This window comes from Oryza glaberrima, chromosome 2, assembly GCF_000147395.1.
Source record: "Oryza glaberrima chromosome 2, OglaRS2, whole genome shotgun sequence".
NCBI lineage: Eukaryota > Viridiplantae > Streptophyta > Magnoliopsida > Poales > Poaceae > Oryza > Oryza glaberrima.
In genome coordinates this window covers 17629182-17646905 of record NC_068327.1, presented here as the reverse complement: position 1 = coordinate 17646905, position 17724 = coordinate 17629182, and the positions used below count along the sequence as shown (strand labels likewise).

The window sequence follows — 17724 nt, the reverse complement described above, 5'->3', positions numbered from 1 at the left end:
TCCCAGTCCAATCTTAATAAAGTTTTGCTATATTTCTGAGGCAGCATTACATCAGACTTCTGATAATGTAGTGAAATCAGTTACAAAATTCACCAGGAAACATCACTCTAGTAATATCATAAGATATCCAACTGTACATAACACAGAGCGGCACAAATGCACAAGTACTTTTTTCCGGGAAAATGCACAAGTACTACAATGATATGTGCGGGTGACGAAAAAAAAGATGTCAACTCTACTGTGTTTAATAGCACAATCTGTACGTCCTGCAAGTTAGAAATAGAAGAACGGAAATTTCAGATTTCATATCTGAAAGTAAAATGACATGAACTCCGTAGGGATTTAAACAGAAATAAATCAGTAAAGAGGATCCTTCTGAAATTTGGAAGGAAATGTCTATACATATGACTAGCGTGTACCATTTGTGTCTGACTAGTGCAAAGCTGCTACATGCCTAGGCCCACATGGGAAGATGTTGAGAGTGTTGATTGGTTGTCGGATGTGAGTCGTACAGCTCCAGTCATACGTATAGCAGAACTCAATTTGGAATTACTGAAGGATACAGAACACAAAACCAAGTATTACCAGTTGTTTTTCTTTAGTGTCAGAAATATCAACCTTGCGCCATCTTATTACTGTTTAAATCCACCCCTTTGCTTCACTTTTGAACGGTTCTATCTTGAAAGAGACTGCAAATCCTTCATCCATTCCCAGATTAACAAGAAAAATAGCAGCAGAGAACCAGAAACAGTTTAGAATTTTATACTGTTATGCAAAGGGAACAAAAGAGAGGTTGAGAAACACAAAATTGCAAAAGAATAAAGCCAAAACTTCAGTTTGAAAGAGAAAATGATTGAACTGCGTGGTGATTTCTTTAGCATAAAAGGAGCTAAAGAGACCATTTACCATTCTTCTACAGCCTTTTATTTCGGTTTTGAATTGCAATATTTACTTGCTTGAGACTTACAGAGAAAATCTTATATCAATTCAGCGATTTGCTTCTCCACAAAACTACAAAATTGAAGCAGCCTTCACTTATAAACATATTCAACAGAATATGAACATACTCATAAGATAAAAAAGGCCATTGTGTTTAGGTTAACTGTAAAATAGAGGGGAAATATTTTGAGTAAATCAGAACTAGATTATTGGATAAATATAGCTAAAGATAGTTCACAGGAGGCATAATACAGCAAGCGTACAAAGAAAAGTAGAATAACAATCGAAGAAGTCCAATGATAAACAGTTAAGATTTGATGAAATATGTAACAAAATAGTTCATATTGATTGATTTTAACTAACAACAGGAGATAAGTCATCTGACATGAAAAATATATATTTCAGATGAAAATGGTTTTAAAATATACATTTACTGGCTGGATAACTAAAGCATGTTTACTTAAATACGAATGGCATGGAAATAAATTCAGAAACCTAGCAAGAAGAAGGAAACATGACGCTAAGAAGACACAATCATATATTTTTCAACATCATATGATGTAAGAAAGCCCAACGATAGCCAAGCTCAGATGTTGCACCTTTGCTCTCTAGTTACTAGAGTTCAATTCCCATAAATCTGTTTTCTTTTTTTCTTTTGTTGATTTTCCACTGTTGTAAGACCTTACAAGAGTACACTAGCCAATTGTTCCCAATTCCCACCCTCAGAAAAAATAACTGTACATGTAGAATTTGCATTGGTAAGCCATGGCATATGAAATTATCAATCAATGTGTCAAAAATTATAGCACGTATTCATTGGGACCCCCAGTATCATTTGCATTGCAGATCTTCCCTTTTTTTTAATCTCATTTTGTCGATTTCGATAAGTGCTATTCACATGATTCCAAAAGATGTATGTCTCGGATCTTAGCTAAGTAGCTACTTGAAATGTGCATTCATTCAATCACTTTTGTTTACCTGGTACTAATAAGTTTCTACATTTATCCTGCAGACATGACATGTCATATTATCGTATCCAAATTTCAGATTATGATTGCTTTTGGGGTACCTGCTATCAAGGGTTGGGAAACATTTCAGGAACTTCGACCATTATTCAGATTTTTGTAGAATTTAGCTCCAACTGACACATATTTTCCTTCTCTCCACACAAAGGTCCATTTACAATATTCAATGTTGTAAATTTTAGTGTACATAATGTGATTAGAAAACAATTAAACTTAATTAGTGATGCTTTGACATCAAACAATTAAGAGATAATGATGCAAGGGAATCATACTTGTCAATACTGTTTAAAAAAACATTGGTGGAATTTGCTGTTTTAACAGGAACAAAAATTTCACCTAGTGGTAATATAAATACAAAACCTCAAAAAATTAGCAGAGGCGCAAAGCAGATATAAATGATCCACACACTAGTAGTACAGTGTGTACTAATGAAAAAACAACGTGTAGTGCCTGTTCTTTATATGAATACTAGTTTGTAAGTATGAACTATGAACAGCATAACTACAATCAGTATCTCACTATCTCCTGGAGCAGGTATGAGGACATGAACATGCACTCCAATTTCATTCAAATATTTAACTTGAGCAACATCTACAAGGGAAATCAGATACCAAAGGACGAGTAATTTACATTGTTTGTGGAATGCACTCATGAATTCAGGTGTGCTATGCTGAGTACGATACTTGAATGTCAAAAGCCTAATATACATGAATTCAGGTGTGCAAACCAAGCTTTAGAGAACAAGAGGTTTCAGCATTGAGTGTACTGTTAACAGGGACCATTGATATTTCATTGTTTGCCAAGAAACGTGCTTATTCATAAGCTATTGCTAGAGAAGATTCTAAGTTCTAAATAACCATAAGGAAGACGGCAAACTTTAGGAGAACAAATAAGCAAAAAGGTTTATTTTCAAGCTCATTACAGTCAAGTAGTTTTAATGTTCAAATCATTAAAGGACACTTTTAAGCCTGTGGTTGCAGTATCAGTGTTATATATATAATATTAAATAAGTTTACAGGAACATAAATTTTGTAACAGTAAAATTCGACCGACAAAGTCTCGGGTTGTGGTGCATACTTTAGCATGGAGTTTCTTCCAATGCTACTGAACATCATATTTCTTCATAACCCTTAATAGGTTATTCCTAAATGGCTGCACTAGTAATGGTAAACCCAACTCTACCCAATTGAACAAGTTCTTGGGCCTTTCGATGTGTTAAATAGTACTGAAAATCTAGAAGAGCTAACACCCAGAAAAAAACAGCAAGAGATAGAACAGAAACAACACATGTACAATATTCCTTAGTACACACCTTGCAACAGTGTGCATAACGAAAGGTCCTTGTATTGTATTATGGTGTTGCAATGACTACTAAAGGTAGCAAGAACACACATGAAAGAAGTGTAGAGCAATTTACAATCCTTGGACAAAATCATACCTTTAACAGGGCTTGCCAAATATGAACTATGTTCTTCTTCTAGAGTGGTTGGCTGGCCCCGGTGCACCCTCAAACAAATCAGAAAGCTGACTTTCCAAGTCCTCTGGGGTGTATTTTATATATTTCCCTGAATTTCTTCCCCCATCCACTTGGCTACCATATCTTCCCAAAAAAGCACGATATGCCGGAATAACATTTTCAGATATGGATATTTTCAGCTCTTCTCGGAGCTGAGGATCTGGAACTTTCCAGGTTGTTTGGTTCCTGTATATTTCCTCAAAGGCCAGGTTGAAGTTCTTGAACTTCTCCTTGATGGACATCCGAGAACTTGAATGCCCACTGCCACTGCCGCTGCTGCTGCCGCTCCCACTTCCATGTCCATCATCCTTCAGAAAAGATAAAACCTTCATCCAGGAAATCCTTAGGTAGCTCTTTGAATACTGCCGGATCTTGCCATTACGCCTTTTTACCCAGTGATCACCTAAAATCTTGCCGAGCTCAGAGTCCCTCACCTTTTGAACAATGTACAGCAAATTGTTCATGGAAAATATGCACTCCAGGGCGCTATCTTCATACAGCTTAGATTTTTCCTCCAAGTTAGCCTCCAAATAAGATATCAGCTTCAAAAGGCGCTTTCCAAGAGGGGTCATGCTCTCCAAGTGTTCCTGATCCTGATCCTCAGCTCTTGCCAAATCAATTTGGTCATCGGCATCGTCATCCAAGAGGGCATCAAGTGTGTCGCTGTAAACAACCAGAAGCCTCAAATAGTTCATGACGTAGCGTGTCATGGGGTGGATCTCACCAGCTGTCATTGCCCTCCGTGATGACTCCAGCTGCAAAACCTTCCCAAACTCGAAAAGTGTACCCCTAATGGCATCCCCAAGCCTATCAAGATTCACCTGAACATCGCTGATCACACCATCCCCAGAACTGCCCAAGCACAAATCCTTCATCTCAGGGATCACCTCTGCAAGTGCCTCATACATGTCAAGAATCCGCGAGAGCTTCTCTGGCGAGCGGGGACACACAGCCACAGCATCCCCAAAGCTGAGAATCTGCATAATACAACCTTTGGTTGATTCGATGAAGCACTCCTCCCTGAGCTCATCGGACACACTGAGCACCTGATCGCAGAGGCGTCGCTCACCAGCGAGCAGGACACGCACGACCGTCTTGACCGCCTGCACCCACTTCTTCATCTTGTCATTCAGGTGCTTCCACTCGATGCGCTGCACCTCGTCAATGCTGAGGCGCTCGACGCCGAGCGCGGAGAGGTACTCGTCGAGCAGGTCACGGCGGATGCCGCAGTACGCGTCGGCGAGCTCGCGCGAGTACCCGGCGCGCGCCATCCGGTCGGCGATGGCGCGGAGGTCGTCGACGGCCTCAGGGCGCACGGGGTCGAACACCTGGTCCTCGAAGGGGTTGACCAGGGGCCCGCCGCGCGCGGTCTCCGGCGCGACGTCGATGCTGTGCGGCGTGGCGGCGTCGAACTCGGAGGAGGTGTCGAGGTCGTCCATGGAGCCGAGCGAGAGGCGGCGCAGGGAGAAGAAGAGGCCCGTGGGGTCGAGCGGCACGGCGTGGCGGACCATGAGGTGGCGCAGCTCCTCCTCGAGGCGCGCCATGGCGAGCTGCACGGCGACCCCGGCGCGGCCCGCGGTGGAGGAGGAGGAGGACCCCGCGCCGCCGGCGCCGCCGCCGCTGCCGCGCGCGAGGTGCTCGATGGCCACGTCGACCGCGGAGAGGTACTCGGCGACCTCGTCCTCGGTGGCCTCGAAGACGAGCGCCTCCGGGGTGCCGTCCCAGACCTGGATGAGCTGCTCGGCGGCGTCGAAGGCCGCGGCCGAGATCTGCCCCCACAGGGGGTTCCCCCGTTCGTCGGAGTCAGCGGCGAGGTCGGGGGAGGGGAAGAGGTCGGAGGTGATCTGGGAGAGGCGGTTGTCGAAGCCCGAGAGGATGCGGATCATGTCGTCGGCGGCGTTCTTGGATGTCGCCAGCGACTTGACGATGTGCTGCGCCGCGGCGAGCACCTTGTCGCCTCCGCCGGCGGCGGCGGCGACCGGGGACTCCGGGGGGGGAGGCGGGGGCGCCGCCGACATCGCCGACCAATCGGGGGGATTCGGTGGGGAGGGGAGCGGAGGTAACTTGGGTGTTACGCTGCTTTGCCTAGTTGCCTTCTCTGCTTTGACTGCTAGTGTGCTAGTGCTTGGTGTTGGCTGGCTTGGATCGCCGAATCGTCGGGTCGGGTCGGGTCGCGTGTCCGACCGGTCGCACTGGTGGTGGACTGAGAAGGCGAGCTCAACGCTCAACAGTGGCGATGATTTTTTATCTTTTGGGGTTGGGGTTGGAGTTGGACGGCCGGGGGAGCCATGCCCCAAGGTCGTTGTACAGTGGACCGACGACCACTGCTCCACTACCACCAGCAGTGGCCGGCCGGCGTGTTGCCCCCTACACATGTTGCGTCTTCTTCTATTCTTCTTGGGTCTCAGTCTTAAATATATCTCTCAACTAGATATAAAACATCCTCTAACTTAATAAACCGTGTAAAAGAGGTCCTTCAATAATATTGTTCCTGGTTTTGGCTGACTTGACGTCTGCGTGGCTCCTTTGACTTTGACTGGTTCTTCGTCGTATATGGCGTTGACGTGTCACTTAGTGACAATTGGGTCCGGAAAAACAATAAAGCATATGGGCCCACATGTCAGTTTTACATACACAATAATAATAAAAGGTTTCCCCACGTGGCCCCACCTGTCATCCTCACTACTCCCCTCTTCTCTCTATCCTCTCTCTCCGGGCATTGGAGTGGGGCGAACAGTGGCCGGAGCGAGCGACGGGCGGGCAGGAGCAGGGCGAGCGGAGGCCGCATGAACGCAGCGTCATTCTCCACCAGCAAGATGGATAGCGCGACGCTCTTGATGCCCAACACCCTGTTGATGTTGTGTTGGATGGCCTTCCCGCACACCCATGCACGTGTAGTCGATCCGGTTGCTATCGTCGGCAAAGGTGAGGCGCGCGACAACAACGTCCTTCTTGAACGCGATGGCGTGGAAGGAGGAGCGGGTGCAGACAAGCATACAGGAGATGTCGTCGAGGACAGCGTCGGACTACGCCTGGTCGGCGTGGACTAGGGAGAGGACGTGCACGGTGATGGTGGCCCTCCGCGCGATGGTGACGTTGGCGAAGGGCCTCGTGGACTCACGCTTGGACGAACGCAATGCAATTGAGGTTCGGAAAGGTAGACCTGGTTGGAGGGCACCGCGAAGGAGAAACCCCGGCGGACGGTGACAACCCCGCGGGCTTGGATTTGGAGCAGGCGAAGGCCAGGGAGCGAAGGGTGGCGAGGATGGAGGCGTCAGGGCAGAGCTTTGAGCGAAGTGACTCGGCGTAGGACGCATCCGTGGAGGCCCGCGGCTTCTTAGAGGCGGAGCATGACGTGGTCGCACCTGCCCCGCCACAACGCTTCTTCTCCGACATGTCGAGAGATTTGGTCGTAGTTGCAGGGGTGTGGGGACAGAAGTCGAAGGACGACGACGACGACGACTGAGACCCAAGTGGGCAGAGCCGCTCTGCTCCGCCCATCGCCGCTCCGCCCGCTCCGTGCCACTGCCTCGCTCCGCCCCTGTGCTCTGTCCCGTCGCCACCTGTCGCCCCACTCCTCCCCTCTGCCCTGCCCCGTTGACATCCCGCTCCGCTTTGCCAGCCTACTCCGCCCACTGCTGCTCTAGCCACCGCCCGTCCTGCCCGTCGCCCGCTCCAGCCGCTACCCACCCTATTCCACTGATCGGGGAGAGAAAGACAGAGCGGATAGAGAGAAAGGGCAGAGAGAGGATAGAAAGACAAGGGTAGTGAGGATGACATGTGGGCCCACTGGTTTTATTATTTTTTGGGATTCAATTGCCACGTAAGCGTCACGTCAATGCCACGTGAAACGAAGACCTAATCAAAGGAGTCACGTAGGTGTCAGGTCAGCCAAAACCGGAGACAATGTTGTCGATGGACCTCGTTAGCATTGGTTTTGTAAGTTGGGGGATGCATTATATCCGGTTTTGTGGTCTAGGCATGAATTTTGAACTCGGTGACAAATTTGAGGGACCCAAAGTGAACTTTTTCCTTTTCTTGGTTCCATTTTTTTAGGTGCAGAAAAGGAATAAGTCCATTTTACCTCCCTCAACTCATGCCCCTGGTTGAATCACACCCCTCAACCGCAAAACCAGGTATAAGACATCCCCTAACTCTCGAAACCGTTTGCAAATCAACTCCCCGGACGGTTTTGGAGGCGGTTTTGTCCTACGTGCCGCTTACATGGCGGGTTGACTTAGTCTTCATCCAATGTGGCATCAACGTGGTGCTTGTGTGGCATAAAAATAAAACAAACATAAATAGGACCCACATGTCAGTGAGCAAAACAATAAAAATACATATTGGCCCAAAAGAGGTCCTACCCTGCACGCAGCGCGGCCAGCCGGCGAGGTCCTCCCCCGCGCACAGCGCTCCGGCCGGCGAGCACCTCCCCCCGCCCGCGGCACAGTTGGCAAGGTCCTCCCCCCGCACAGCCGTTGTTGCCGCCCTGCCTCTGTGCTTATGGAAGACGAGAGAAGAGGAAGAGATGAGAGAGAGAGAGAGAGAGATGAGGTGGAGGCTGCCAACAAATGCGTCCCACCTATGACTCAGCGAATCAACTGTCACATTTGATGAAACCGTCTACGAAACCGCTCAGGGAGTGATTCAACTAGGGGCATGAGTAGAGGGAGGCAAAACAGACTTATTCCTACATGAATAGGGGCCTTTGAGGCTCGGGCCTTGGGCCTGGTATGTCACCTACATGTCATCTTTTTAGGTTAAGTTCACTTTTAGGTCCCTCCATTTGTCGCTGAGTTTAAATGTCGTCTCCGAACCGCAAAATCGAATACAACTGTTAACACCAAATTTAGTAATATTCTTTAGCGGATTTGGATATGTAAAGAATACAATCAACCAATGAAAACTTTATCTAGAAGAGATCGAGTTCAAGAATTAATCGTGAAGACACACGGCAGCTTGATTTATCTATTAATTAGGCAGGGCTTACTAATTTTCCTTTTAATATTTAGGAAAGTGTGTTTAGTGTCGAATCAGGACTCTAAACAGCCTATGGGCATAAATATGTACACTGGGGTTATTGTAAACTATCTCTCAATCAATACAACTTTTGGCACATTACCACCCTCTGTTCCGAGGTTTTTATCACCGGCTGCATCGTTTCGATCTCCGGCGAAGGGATAAGTCCTAAGTTCCACTGACTCTGTTATCGGTTATATTGGTGTTGTTCAAGACTGCATCGCTTCAATATCTTGGATTGCTATAGTTCAATTGGTATATTTGTTTACCCGATATTTTAATTCTATCTTTAGTTGCATCATGTCAGGGTTATGGGTAAGGTATACCCTCTACCCTTCGATATACGTCACATATCAATATGGTATACTTGCGCGTATACGGACGTTTTCGGCATACGTTAAGGAAATTCATCACGGAGTTCACAGATGGAAGGAGTCCTACTCGGACGGAACTGGGTCGTCATTGTATCGTGTCGGGTCCGATGTCTCCGAGTCCTACTTGGAGACCAGTTGACCTGCGATATAAAAGGAACCCCCGGAAGGACCTAAGGCATCAAATCTCATAGCCAACACATCCATCACAGCCTACGGAGTTGAAGCCTACAGGAGCCAAGTCGCCGAGAGATCTAATCGAACATGTTCGATTACGATCTCGTTGGTATCATCGAGTTCCACTATTCCCTTTGTAATATGTGGTTTCCATCATATAATCCCATATCAACTGAATTAGGACTATTACTTATCAAGGGGCCTGAACCAGTATAATCTTTGTTTTCTGTCTGCCTTATGTCGTATTACGTTGATCCTCGTACCAGCGTACCCCAGTACCCTTTATATCCGGTCTACGAGTATCCCCCGTCGACACATCGTGTTTAGTTGGGATTATCTCGGTTAGGTCTAATCTTCTGTCTTAGCCGACATATCTCTATACAATATCTATCGCTTTATACATGATTTATTGACTTTATTCGATTTATTTGTTGCTGTAAACTTAATGCTGTATCAGTTTGTGGTCCGAGTTCGACCTATGACTACACGCACCTCGGCCGCCCACCGGCATACTACTGCACGTACTGTGTGTGTCATGAGCCTAGCTAGCTACGGACATGGAGAAACGTACTACCATCTCCCAGGCGCTTGCTCATCGCACTAGTCGATTGCTTACATGCTGTGTTGAAAGATCGGTTGGTGTGGTACGCGTATGTGTCGCAGGGGAAAACATTGGATCAACGCTCGCTCGCTCGCGCGTTTCTCGTAAGAAAAAGGTGAGGTGTGGCACTCGCAGGAAAGCGGCGTATATATATGTTTGGTGGAGCTAGCTATAAGGAACGAACAGCTCAATCTTTTCGTTTATGCCTATACTTATCAGCTAAAATTTAAATTTTTAGATTTTGAGATTTTTTTCATCGGAGTTTAATTTTCAGTCTTTGCTTTTATATCGCTAAGAACACGTATATAAAAGTTTTATTCATAAATTATGTTTCATTTGTAAATATGTCGTTTGACTTAATAAGCCAAACGATGAGAACCGAAATTGTCGGGAATTATTTAGGTTATTATTTTTTCCTGGCCGTTTTCTAGTTCCACTGTGTGTTTGGTGTGGGTACCGCGTGCAGTGCGTGATGAGACACTACTTCGCAAGAGTTCCATCTTTCTGCCCTTTTATTTTACACGCATATATTTTCTGAAATGCTGTTATACAGTACTGTTTTTTAAAAGAAATACATGAATAATCACTTTAAAAAATCATATTAAAACATTTAAAAAATTTTAAACTGATATTTAATTAATTATGTGCAAATGAGTTAGTTAGTTTTCCATCCTCTGAGGGACATCGTTCCATGGACTGGGCCCGATGGCGAGATTAATTTTTTTTCTAGGCTGGGATCGAGACAAGCAGGAAAGGTTATCAGCGTGTACTCACTAAACGCGAGGTTGATTGCGTGATCCATCTTTGCTTAGGGCACCCGCAATAGTTATCTATAAGCTCTTTATAAAAGATCCATGTCAACATATTTTTCTACATGGAAGAGATTAAATGAAGAAAGAGAGCAAAGCTATGTACTAACCTGAAGATAGTATATAGAGAAAAACGAGGCAATGGATTAGAGAGTTGTAGAAACCTATGTAGACATACTATTGAGATGTTTTACTATTAATCTAGTCTATTGCTAAGATCATGTTTTATAAAGAGCACCTTACTTTACCACTGCGGGTGCTCTTAGGGCACCCACAATAGTTATCTATAGACTCTCTACCAGAGATCCATGTCAGCATATTTTCCTACTTGGAAGAGATTAAATGAAGAGAGAGAGCAAAGCTATCTACTAACCTGGAGATAGTCTATAGAGAAAAACGAGGCAATGCATTACAGAGCTATAGATACCCATGTAGACATACTATTGAGGTGGTTTACTATTAATCTAGTCTATTGCTGAGATATACATGTTTTATAGAGAGCACCTTACTTTACCATTGTGGGTGCTCTTAGCAGCTGGAGTATTCACTATCCGCAGTTTGCTAATTCATATCTTCCATATAGCGTGGCTGTGTTCGGATTCCGTGGATGGGAAATAATCTCTCCCGCACGGAAAACGGAGCGATCCATTAGTGCGTGATTAATTAAGTATTAGATAAATTTCTTTTTAAAAAGGATTAATTTGATTTTTAAGCAACTTTTGTATAGAAACTTAAAAAAAATACACCATTTAGCAATTCGAAAAACGTGCGCGCGGAAAAAGATGGAGAGTGGTTGGGAAACTTGGGTGCCGAACACACCCATAACGCTGATCACCCTCTCTGTCTCTCTCGTCTCATCTCAAACGCGTATGCACCGTGGACCACATTTCCCCATCCTCAACAGTCACCACACAGATACACAATGCCTCCCCCCAGGTTCTCCTCCTCCAGCAAGTACGGGCTTCAATTCGCCAGTTATTTCCAACCATCCATGAAATTCTCATCAAACAAACAGAGAGAAAAAAAACAGAGGAGTAAAATGGATGAATCTACCGAAGCCCTTATGTGAAAATGATGCTACTCTATTCCACTTTGCTTCTTCTTTTTTTCCCGTAACAGTTCCATTTTCATCTTCTTATAATGCCTCCTTAAAATAGCCATCACGGCTCCGCTCGGCTAGCACGATTAACCGTCCAGACTTACCGTCAAATGTTTCATTAAAATTTTAACAGTTAAAAGGATTAACAATATAATTTCTATAAGAAATGGTTGATATAGTTAATTTATGTTCGGATTTAAAAATCTTTATGTCTTCGCAACTATCTACAACTAACGACACTACTAGAAAACGCATTTTTCCCCAACGTAGGGGTCTTTTTTTCGCAGGCGGACATGATTCTTATAACCAAATAACCGCCTACAAAAATATAAGTCGGGGTGAAGTTCGCTGTATTTTTACAGGCGGACCACTTAAACGGCACCTACGAAAATCATTTTCGCTAGCGGACTACTTAAGCGGCGCCTGCGAAAATCTATTTTCGCAGGCGAACCTTATGTGGTCCGACTGCAAAAATCGTACCTACCCAAAAAAAACCCACCCTTATCTTCTCCTCCCACCCCTCCCACCACTCAACTCTCTCTCTCTCTCCCTCTCCCTCCACTGACTCAGTCTCCTCTCCTCTCCTCTCCCTCACTAACTCTCCTCTCCTCTCATCTCCGGCGGCGGCGGCAGCGACGATGCGCGCGGGGCGCGCGGCCGGCGGCGTCTCCCCTCGCCCCCTCCCTCCCAGATCTGGCCGGAGGAGGGAGGGGGGGAGGCCAGCGGGGGCGACGGCGGCGACGGCGGCGCGGGGCGGCCGGCGGTGTCTCCCCTCGCCCCCTCCCTCCTAGATCTGGCCGGAGGAGGGAGGGGGGAGGCCGGCGGGTGCGACGGTGGCGACGACGACGGCGGCGACGGCGCTCGCGGTGCGGCACGGGCCAGCCGGCGGCATCTCCCCTCCCTCCCTCCCTCACAGATCTAGCCGGAGGAGGAAGGGGGGAGGCCGACGGCGGCGACGACGGCGGCGGCGGCGGCTCCCCTCCCCTCCCCTCTCAGATCCGGCCGGGGGAGGGGGGCGGCGGCGGTGCGGCGATTTTTTTTCATTCGTTTTTTTGTATTTTCGCAGGCGGGTTGTTGCCTCGACTGTGAAAATCATCAATTTTCACAGTCGTTGTATTGCAGGCGGACCTCTCTCCCGCCTGCGAAAATAAGTTTTGGCCGCTTGAGAAAATTGGTTTTCTAGTAGTGCCACACATACGGTCCCAACCCCGTAACGACGAAGAGAATACATATGTATGGCTATAATATACTGCTCTCCGTGATCGGAACCACGCAACCCACGAATATGAATTATATGATTGAGAGTGGATGAATCTTGGGCCAAATCTTTGACCAGTTTCAGAGATCACACGAAGGAAAGAATATATTGAAACCAATCCAATATGGATGACGAATCCGATTGGAACGGCAGGAAAGATTGGAGCCACGGCTATTGAGTATTGAAGCTCGATCAGTACGTCCCCTGGTTGTGACCTTCCTTAGATAAGAGTGATATGGGGTCTGTTTAGAGAGCTTATAAGATTTGAGACGCAACTAGTTGGTAGCCAACTTCTGAGAATCTGTAAAAGCTGGGTTTTCCAGCTTCTAGCTTCTAATTTATTTTCTGGATTCTACAACTACAACTTCTCAGAATTTAGATAAAAAGTTATACGGAGCTCCTTCAAATAGACCCATGATATGGTAGCACCGAACTAGTAGGCAGACGCACCTGGTTTCTACTACTACTACAACTACCCAACATATCAACTTGCTTTCTGCTGATATCGTCGTGGGCATACGGGCGTATCTAATATCCTGATGACCCAGTGGCTAGGCAGGGGATCAACGCCGTCACACGCACGCTACCTGCTTTGCTCAACGGATCCATCCAGACATCCTGTGCTGTTAATTCCGCATGAGAGTGATCTACATCGCGTGATATGGGGTAATTTCTTCCTCCTAAAATACAAAAGAGATTTTAACTGGGTAGTATATTTTGAAGTGTAACCATAGGATATATGGTATTGTTTTTTATAGAATCGAGCAAAGTTCTTTCATTCGCCTTAAAATGTTTTGATTGATAACATTTTGTTAGTTTTAGGGTGAGTACGGGACGGCAGTTCATTCAGGATTTGTATCCCGTTTGAATGGGATGATACCTCTGAGATATCGCCCGATACGTAGTTACGGGTGGATAGCGAGCCGGCTCGACTCGGCTCGGTCAAGCTCGTTAGGATAACGAGCTGGCTCGGCTCGGCTCGTTTGAAAGCTCGAGCTAGCTCGTTAGGCTCGCGAGCCAACCCATCCAAACCATCCAGCCGGCAGAAGAGGAGGGACCTAGCGGCTGGCGATGGTGGTGGTGGGCGGTGGCTTGCTGGCGCGGCACGGGCGGAGCCCTAGGCTGTGCGGGTGCGGCGGCGAGGTGGGGAGGAAGATGCGGACGGAAAGGGAGGAGTTAGGGTCGACTTGGAGGTCCTTGGAGGCGATGCCGTGGAGAAGGCCACGCGACAGGAGACCCCGAACGCCGCCGCGTCGTCTTCTCCTCCCGTCGCCGCGGCGAGCGACTGAAGCTTGTGGTGGAGGAGCTTGAAGCAACTGGAGCTTGTGCTTGAAACGCCGTCGTGTCGTCTTCCCCTCCCACCGCAGATCACCCAGCTCCGTCGGCGCAGTGAGGCGGCGGCAGTGGCCCTAGCGGCTGGCGGTGGCGAACTGGCGAACTGGCGATGTGTCGTGCGGTGTGGCCGTGCCACGTGCGGTGGATGAGGAGTGAGGAGTAGGACTGAGGAGGACTAGGGTTTTGCTTGCACTTTTGCTGTTGTCTATTTGTCTTTGGCTTGGGTCTTTCTTTTGTATTGGGCTGGGCCTTTGCGGATGTCTGATGGAGTCCTGGCTCGTTAAGGCTCGCGAGCTAGCTCGAGCTGGTTCTTTATCTCTAACGAGCTAAAATGTCAGCTCAACTCGTTAGGAAATTCAAACGAGCCGAGCCGAGCATGTCACGAGCCGAGCGAGCTAACGAGCCACGAGCTTTCTATCCATCCCTATACGTGGTAGGTATTAGCTGATATCTTGTTCGGACGGGAAGGTATTACATGATACCTATTTGGTATCGGCTAATACCTAGGTATCATCCCGTTCGAACGGGATACCGTTCTGTAGCATTTCCATAAATTTAAAAATAAATTTATTTGATTTTTAGGAAACTTATATAGAAAACTTTTGCATGCATGAATTGTATTGTTTAATGTAGATTACAAAACGTGCTCATGGATAATAACAAATCAAGTAGCCGTTTCGAGTTGCTATTAGAACTTAACCGTAGTGTTGAGCTAGTAGTAGATATACTGCCCGTTCTTAAATTTTTTAGATGATCAAGTGGATTTTGGACAATTGCATATAACAAATATATTATATATTATAAATAACAAGTAGCGTAAAAAAGTTACCTAAAGCAACATTGATGAAGAAAGTAAAAAAAAAAACGTAATTTAGAACGGAGTTGCAAAAAAAGATGGCGGCATATTATTGCGAAAAAAAATATATGTCGGTTTCTTGACATTCTATAGCCCGGGATTCGTGCTATAAAACAATAGTGAAGCAGAGCGAGCGGGGAATGAAACCCACGACCTTAAACCATGTGTACCAGGGCACCAACCAACCAAGCAGCCAGCTCAATTTTTAACTTACATACAATTTACTTTTTTTTTTCCAGATAATGGAATATAATCCCGGTCTTTGCTTAAATAGCTACAGCCAATTATTAAACCAATTCAACAAAAACTCATACCTGAATAAACAAAAGCACACACAAACTAATAAAAACTCACACAACATAAAAAAATCACAAAAATTTTGAATAATTCTATTTGTGAATCTCTATCCAAAGTTAGCGAGTAGCTGATAACCATTGACTTAAAATTACGACATGCAGCTTTCACTGACTTGATTTCTTCAACACACTTTAGTAGTTGAGCCCAACATCAGAGCTAGTATATTGTCTTGAAAAGAACCTACATACAGGATATAGATGGTGATTTATAAAAACCATATCATTTCTATACAATCATATAGCCCAATATATAGCAGATGCTCCAACATACAATTTTACATATAATGTGATGTAATTACACTATATTTTTACTATAATTATATTTGGCATACATATTTTTGGATAGTTCCAATTTAAAGCATGACATATATAAATGATAATCTATGAAGTAACCACAAGCTAAAAAAGAAAGGTCTGACGGGATGATCACTTGATCAGCTTTCTGTGTGCTCTCGTCAAAGCATGATAAGCATATCTCAGAATAATCAGTCTTTTCTCTATGCGATAGCTACATCCTCTAGAGCCTACGATCTACTAGCTTGTTGAAAATATCAAACCTCACAATCGAAGGCAGCTGGGTTTCAAGTTACCATGGGCGCTTGTTTGGAGACAAATTGCTACCGATAATGCGGCTTGATGACACTTTGAATAATGGAACACTGACAGTTATCTTATTCTGTCATGCATATCACACTAATCACTTACACGTCAGGAGATATATATAACTGGTCTACTGGCTTATATTGTCTTAGCACTTATTGATGCTGCGAGCTGAAGCTGGTGACTCGGATACGCCGTACGTAGCAAGCGGTTATCCCTCCATGTGGGCTGAAATACGTTTTAATTTGTATGACTTTTAACCTTCTAAAATTATTTAAAACCTTATAAAAAATTGTATGAGCTTTCTACCACTACTGCACAAACGATTTTCCTGGACAGCTACCCTTTTAGATTGCGTGTGGACGGTAACTCGGTTCGCACAGGAACTTTAAAAATTTCACTTTTTCTCTCCTCTCCTTTATCCGCTCAGCTAAGTCCCCTCACTCACGTGCATTCCTCTCTCTCACGCCTCAGTCCTCTCTCTCTCATGCTTCCTCTCCTCTCCTCACTCCTCACTCCTCTCTCCTCTCCTCTCCTCCTCACTCCTCTCTCCTTGGTGGCGGACCACGACGACGACGACGCGTGGCGCGGAGGCCGGCAGGAGGCGGGCAGCACGGAAGCCGGGAGCAGGATATTGACAGCGGCGCGCGACAACCTCTTCCACGTGGCGGCAGTGGAGGCGTGGGATCCGGCGGGCGGCGGCTGTCCCCGCACGGATCCGGCGGCCGGCCGCCTTCCCCCCGCGCGGGATCCGGCTCCCCTCCCTTCCCCTTCCTTCCCTCCCCAGATCTAGTGGAGGGTAGGGGCGTTGGCGGCGGGCGGCGCGAAGGCCGGGAGCGGCGGCGCCGATGGGGGGGGTCTTCGGCCGGCGTCGGCAACGGGAGCAGGCGGTGGATCCGGCGTCTGGGAGACCGCCGGCGATGGGAGTGGGCGGCGGCGGCGGGCCTCGGCTAGGGCGGCGACGGCGGCGGTTGGATTTGGGGTTTTGGTTTTGATTTTTCTTTTGTTTCATTTTTTTATTTTCCCGTGCAAGCGCTGCCCGCGTGCGGGTTAGGCACCCGCATGCAAAAATCGCGATTTTCGCAGACCCTTCATTACAGACGGGCGAAACAACCGCACGTGAAAATGAGTTTCGACCGCACGGAAAAATAGTTAGTGTAGTAGTGTACTATATTGTTTTCTTTCCGAAACACAATACAGACGCATACATCATATAAATGTGTGTACACTCACCCATATATAACACACGCACACACATCTGTCGACATTTTAGATCACGACTACGGTATTTGTATGATATGGGGATCATTGGTAACATGGTATCTGCGAGATTGAGATAAAAGAGGCAGAGACAAGGATTTTTATACAGCTTTGGGCCCCTTATTCATCAGAATCAGGTAATAGCCCTACTTCTATTGGCCGAAGCCGGTGTTGCTCTTATTCATCAGAATCAAACAAGTACAGCATTTAGGATAACCTATTTAGTCGTCGTTGACTTGGCGGCATGGAAAACCAACATGTAGTTGACGACGGGGTAGTCTTCCTCCTCGAATACGTACTCGTCGAGATCAGAGATAGTGCTAAATCCCTCTTGTCGGCCTCTGTAGGCGCCAGAATGGGTATATCTAGGATTATCTCTAATATCAATATTTGGCGGCGTGCATTGGTGTCCGCGTCCCCTCTCCTCTTATGAGGTCTTGTATTTATACCCATAGATGTACCCTTGTCCAAAGTAGAACTAGGGAGAACAATATGGATATAAT

The 17724-nt window shown here is 46.4% G+C and overlaps 1 protein-coding gene across 6 annotated transcripts; it reads right to left on the bottom strand.

The window, feature by feature from the left end:
* Positions 1 to 13: 13 nt before the first annotated feature.
* LOC127762772 (exocyst complex component EXO70B1-like) lies at positions 14 to 5646 on the bottom strand. Of its 6 annotated transcripts, none has more exons than XR_008015574.1 (3): positions 3403 to 5645; positions 586 to 698; positions 14 to 266 (listed from the first exon to the last, which is right to left on the bottom strand). XR_008015574.1 is itself a non-coding variant. In XM_052287260.1 (2 exons), the coding sequence occupies exon 1, from the start codon at positions 5496 to 5498 to the stop codon at positions 3429 to 3431; it is 2070 nt and encodes a 689-aa protein (XP_052143220.1). In that variant the 5' UTR covers positions 5499 to 5646; the 3' UTR covers positions 14 to 266; positions 3403 to 3428. The 6 variants fall into 6 exon arrangements, 4 of the variants coding, with proteins under 4 accessions (XP_052143220.1, XP_052143222.1, XP_052143221.1 ...); XR_008015575.1 differs by lacking the exon at positions 14 to 266 and adding an exon at positions 968 to 1011 and having other exon boundaries at positions 342 to 698; positions 3403 to 5646; XM_052287260.1 differs by lacking the exon at positions 586 to 698 and having other exon boundaries at positions 3403 to 5646.
* Positions 5647 to 17724: the final 12078 nt, after the last annotated feature.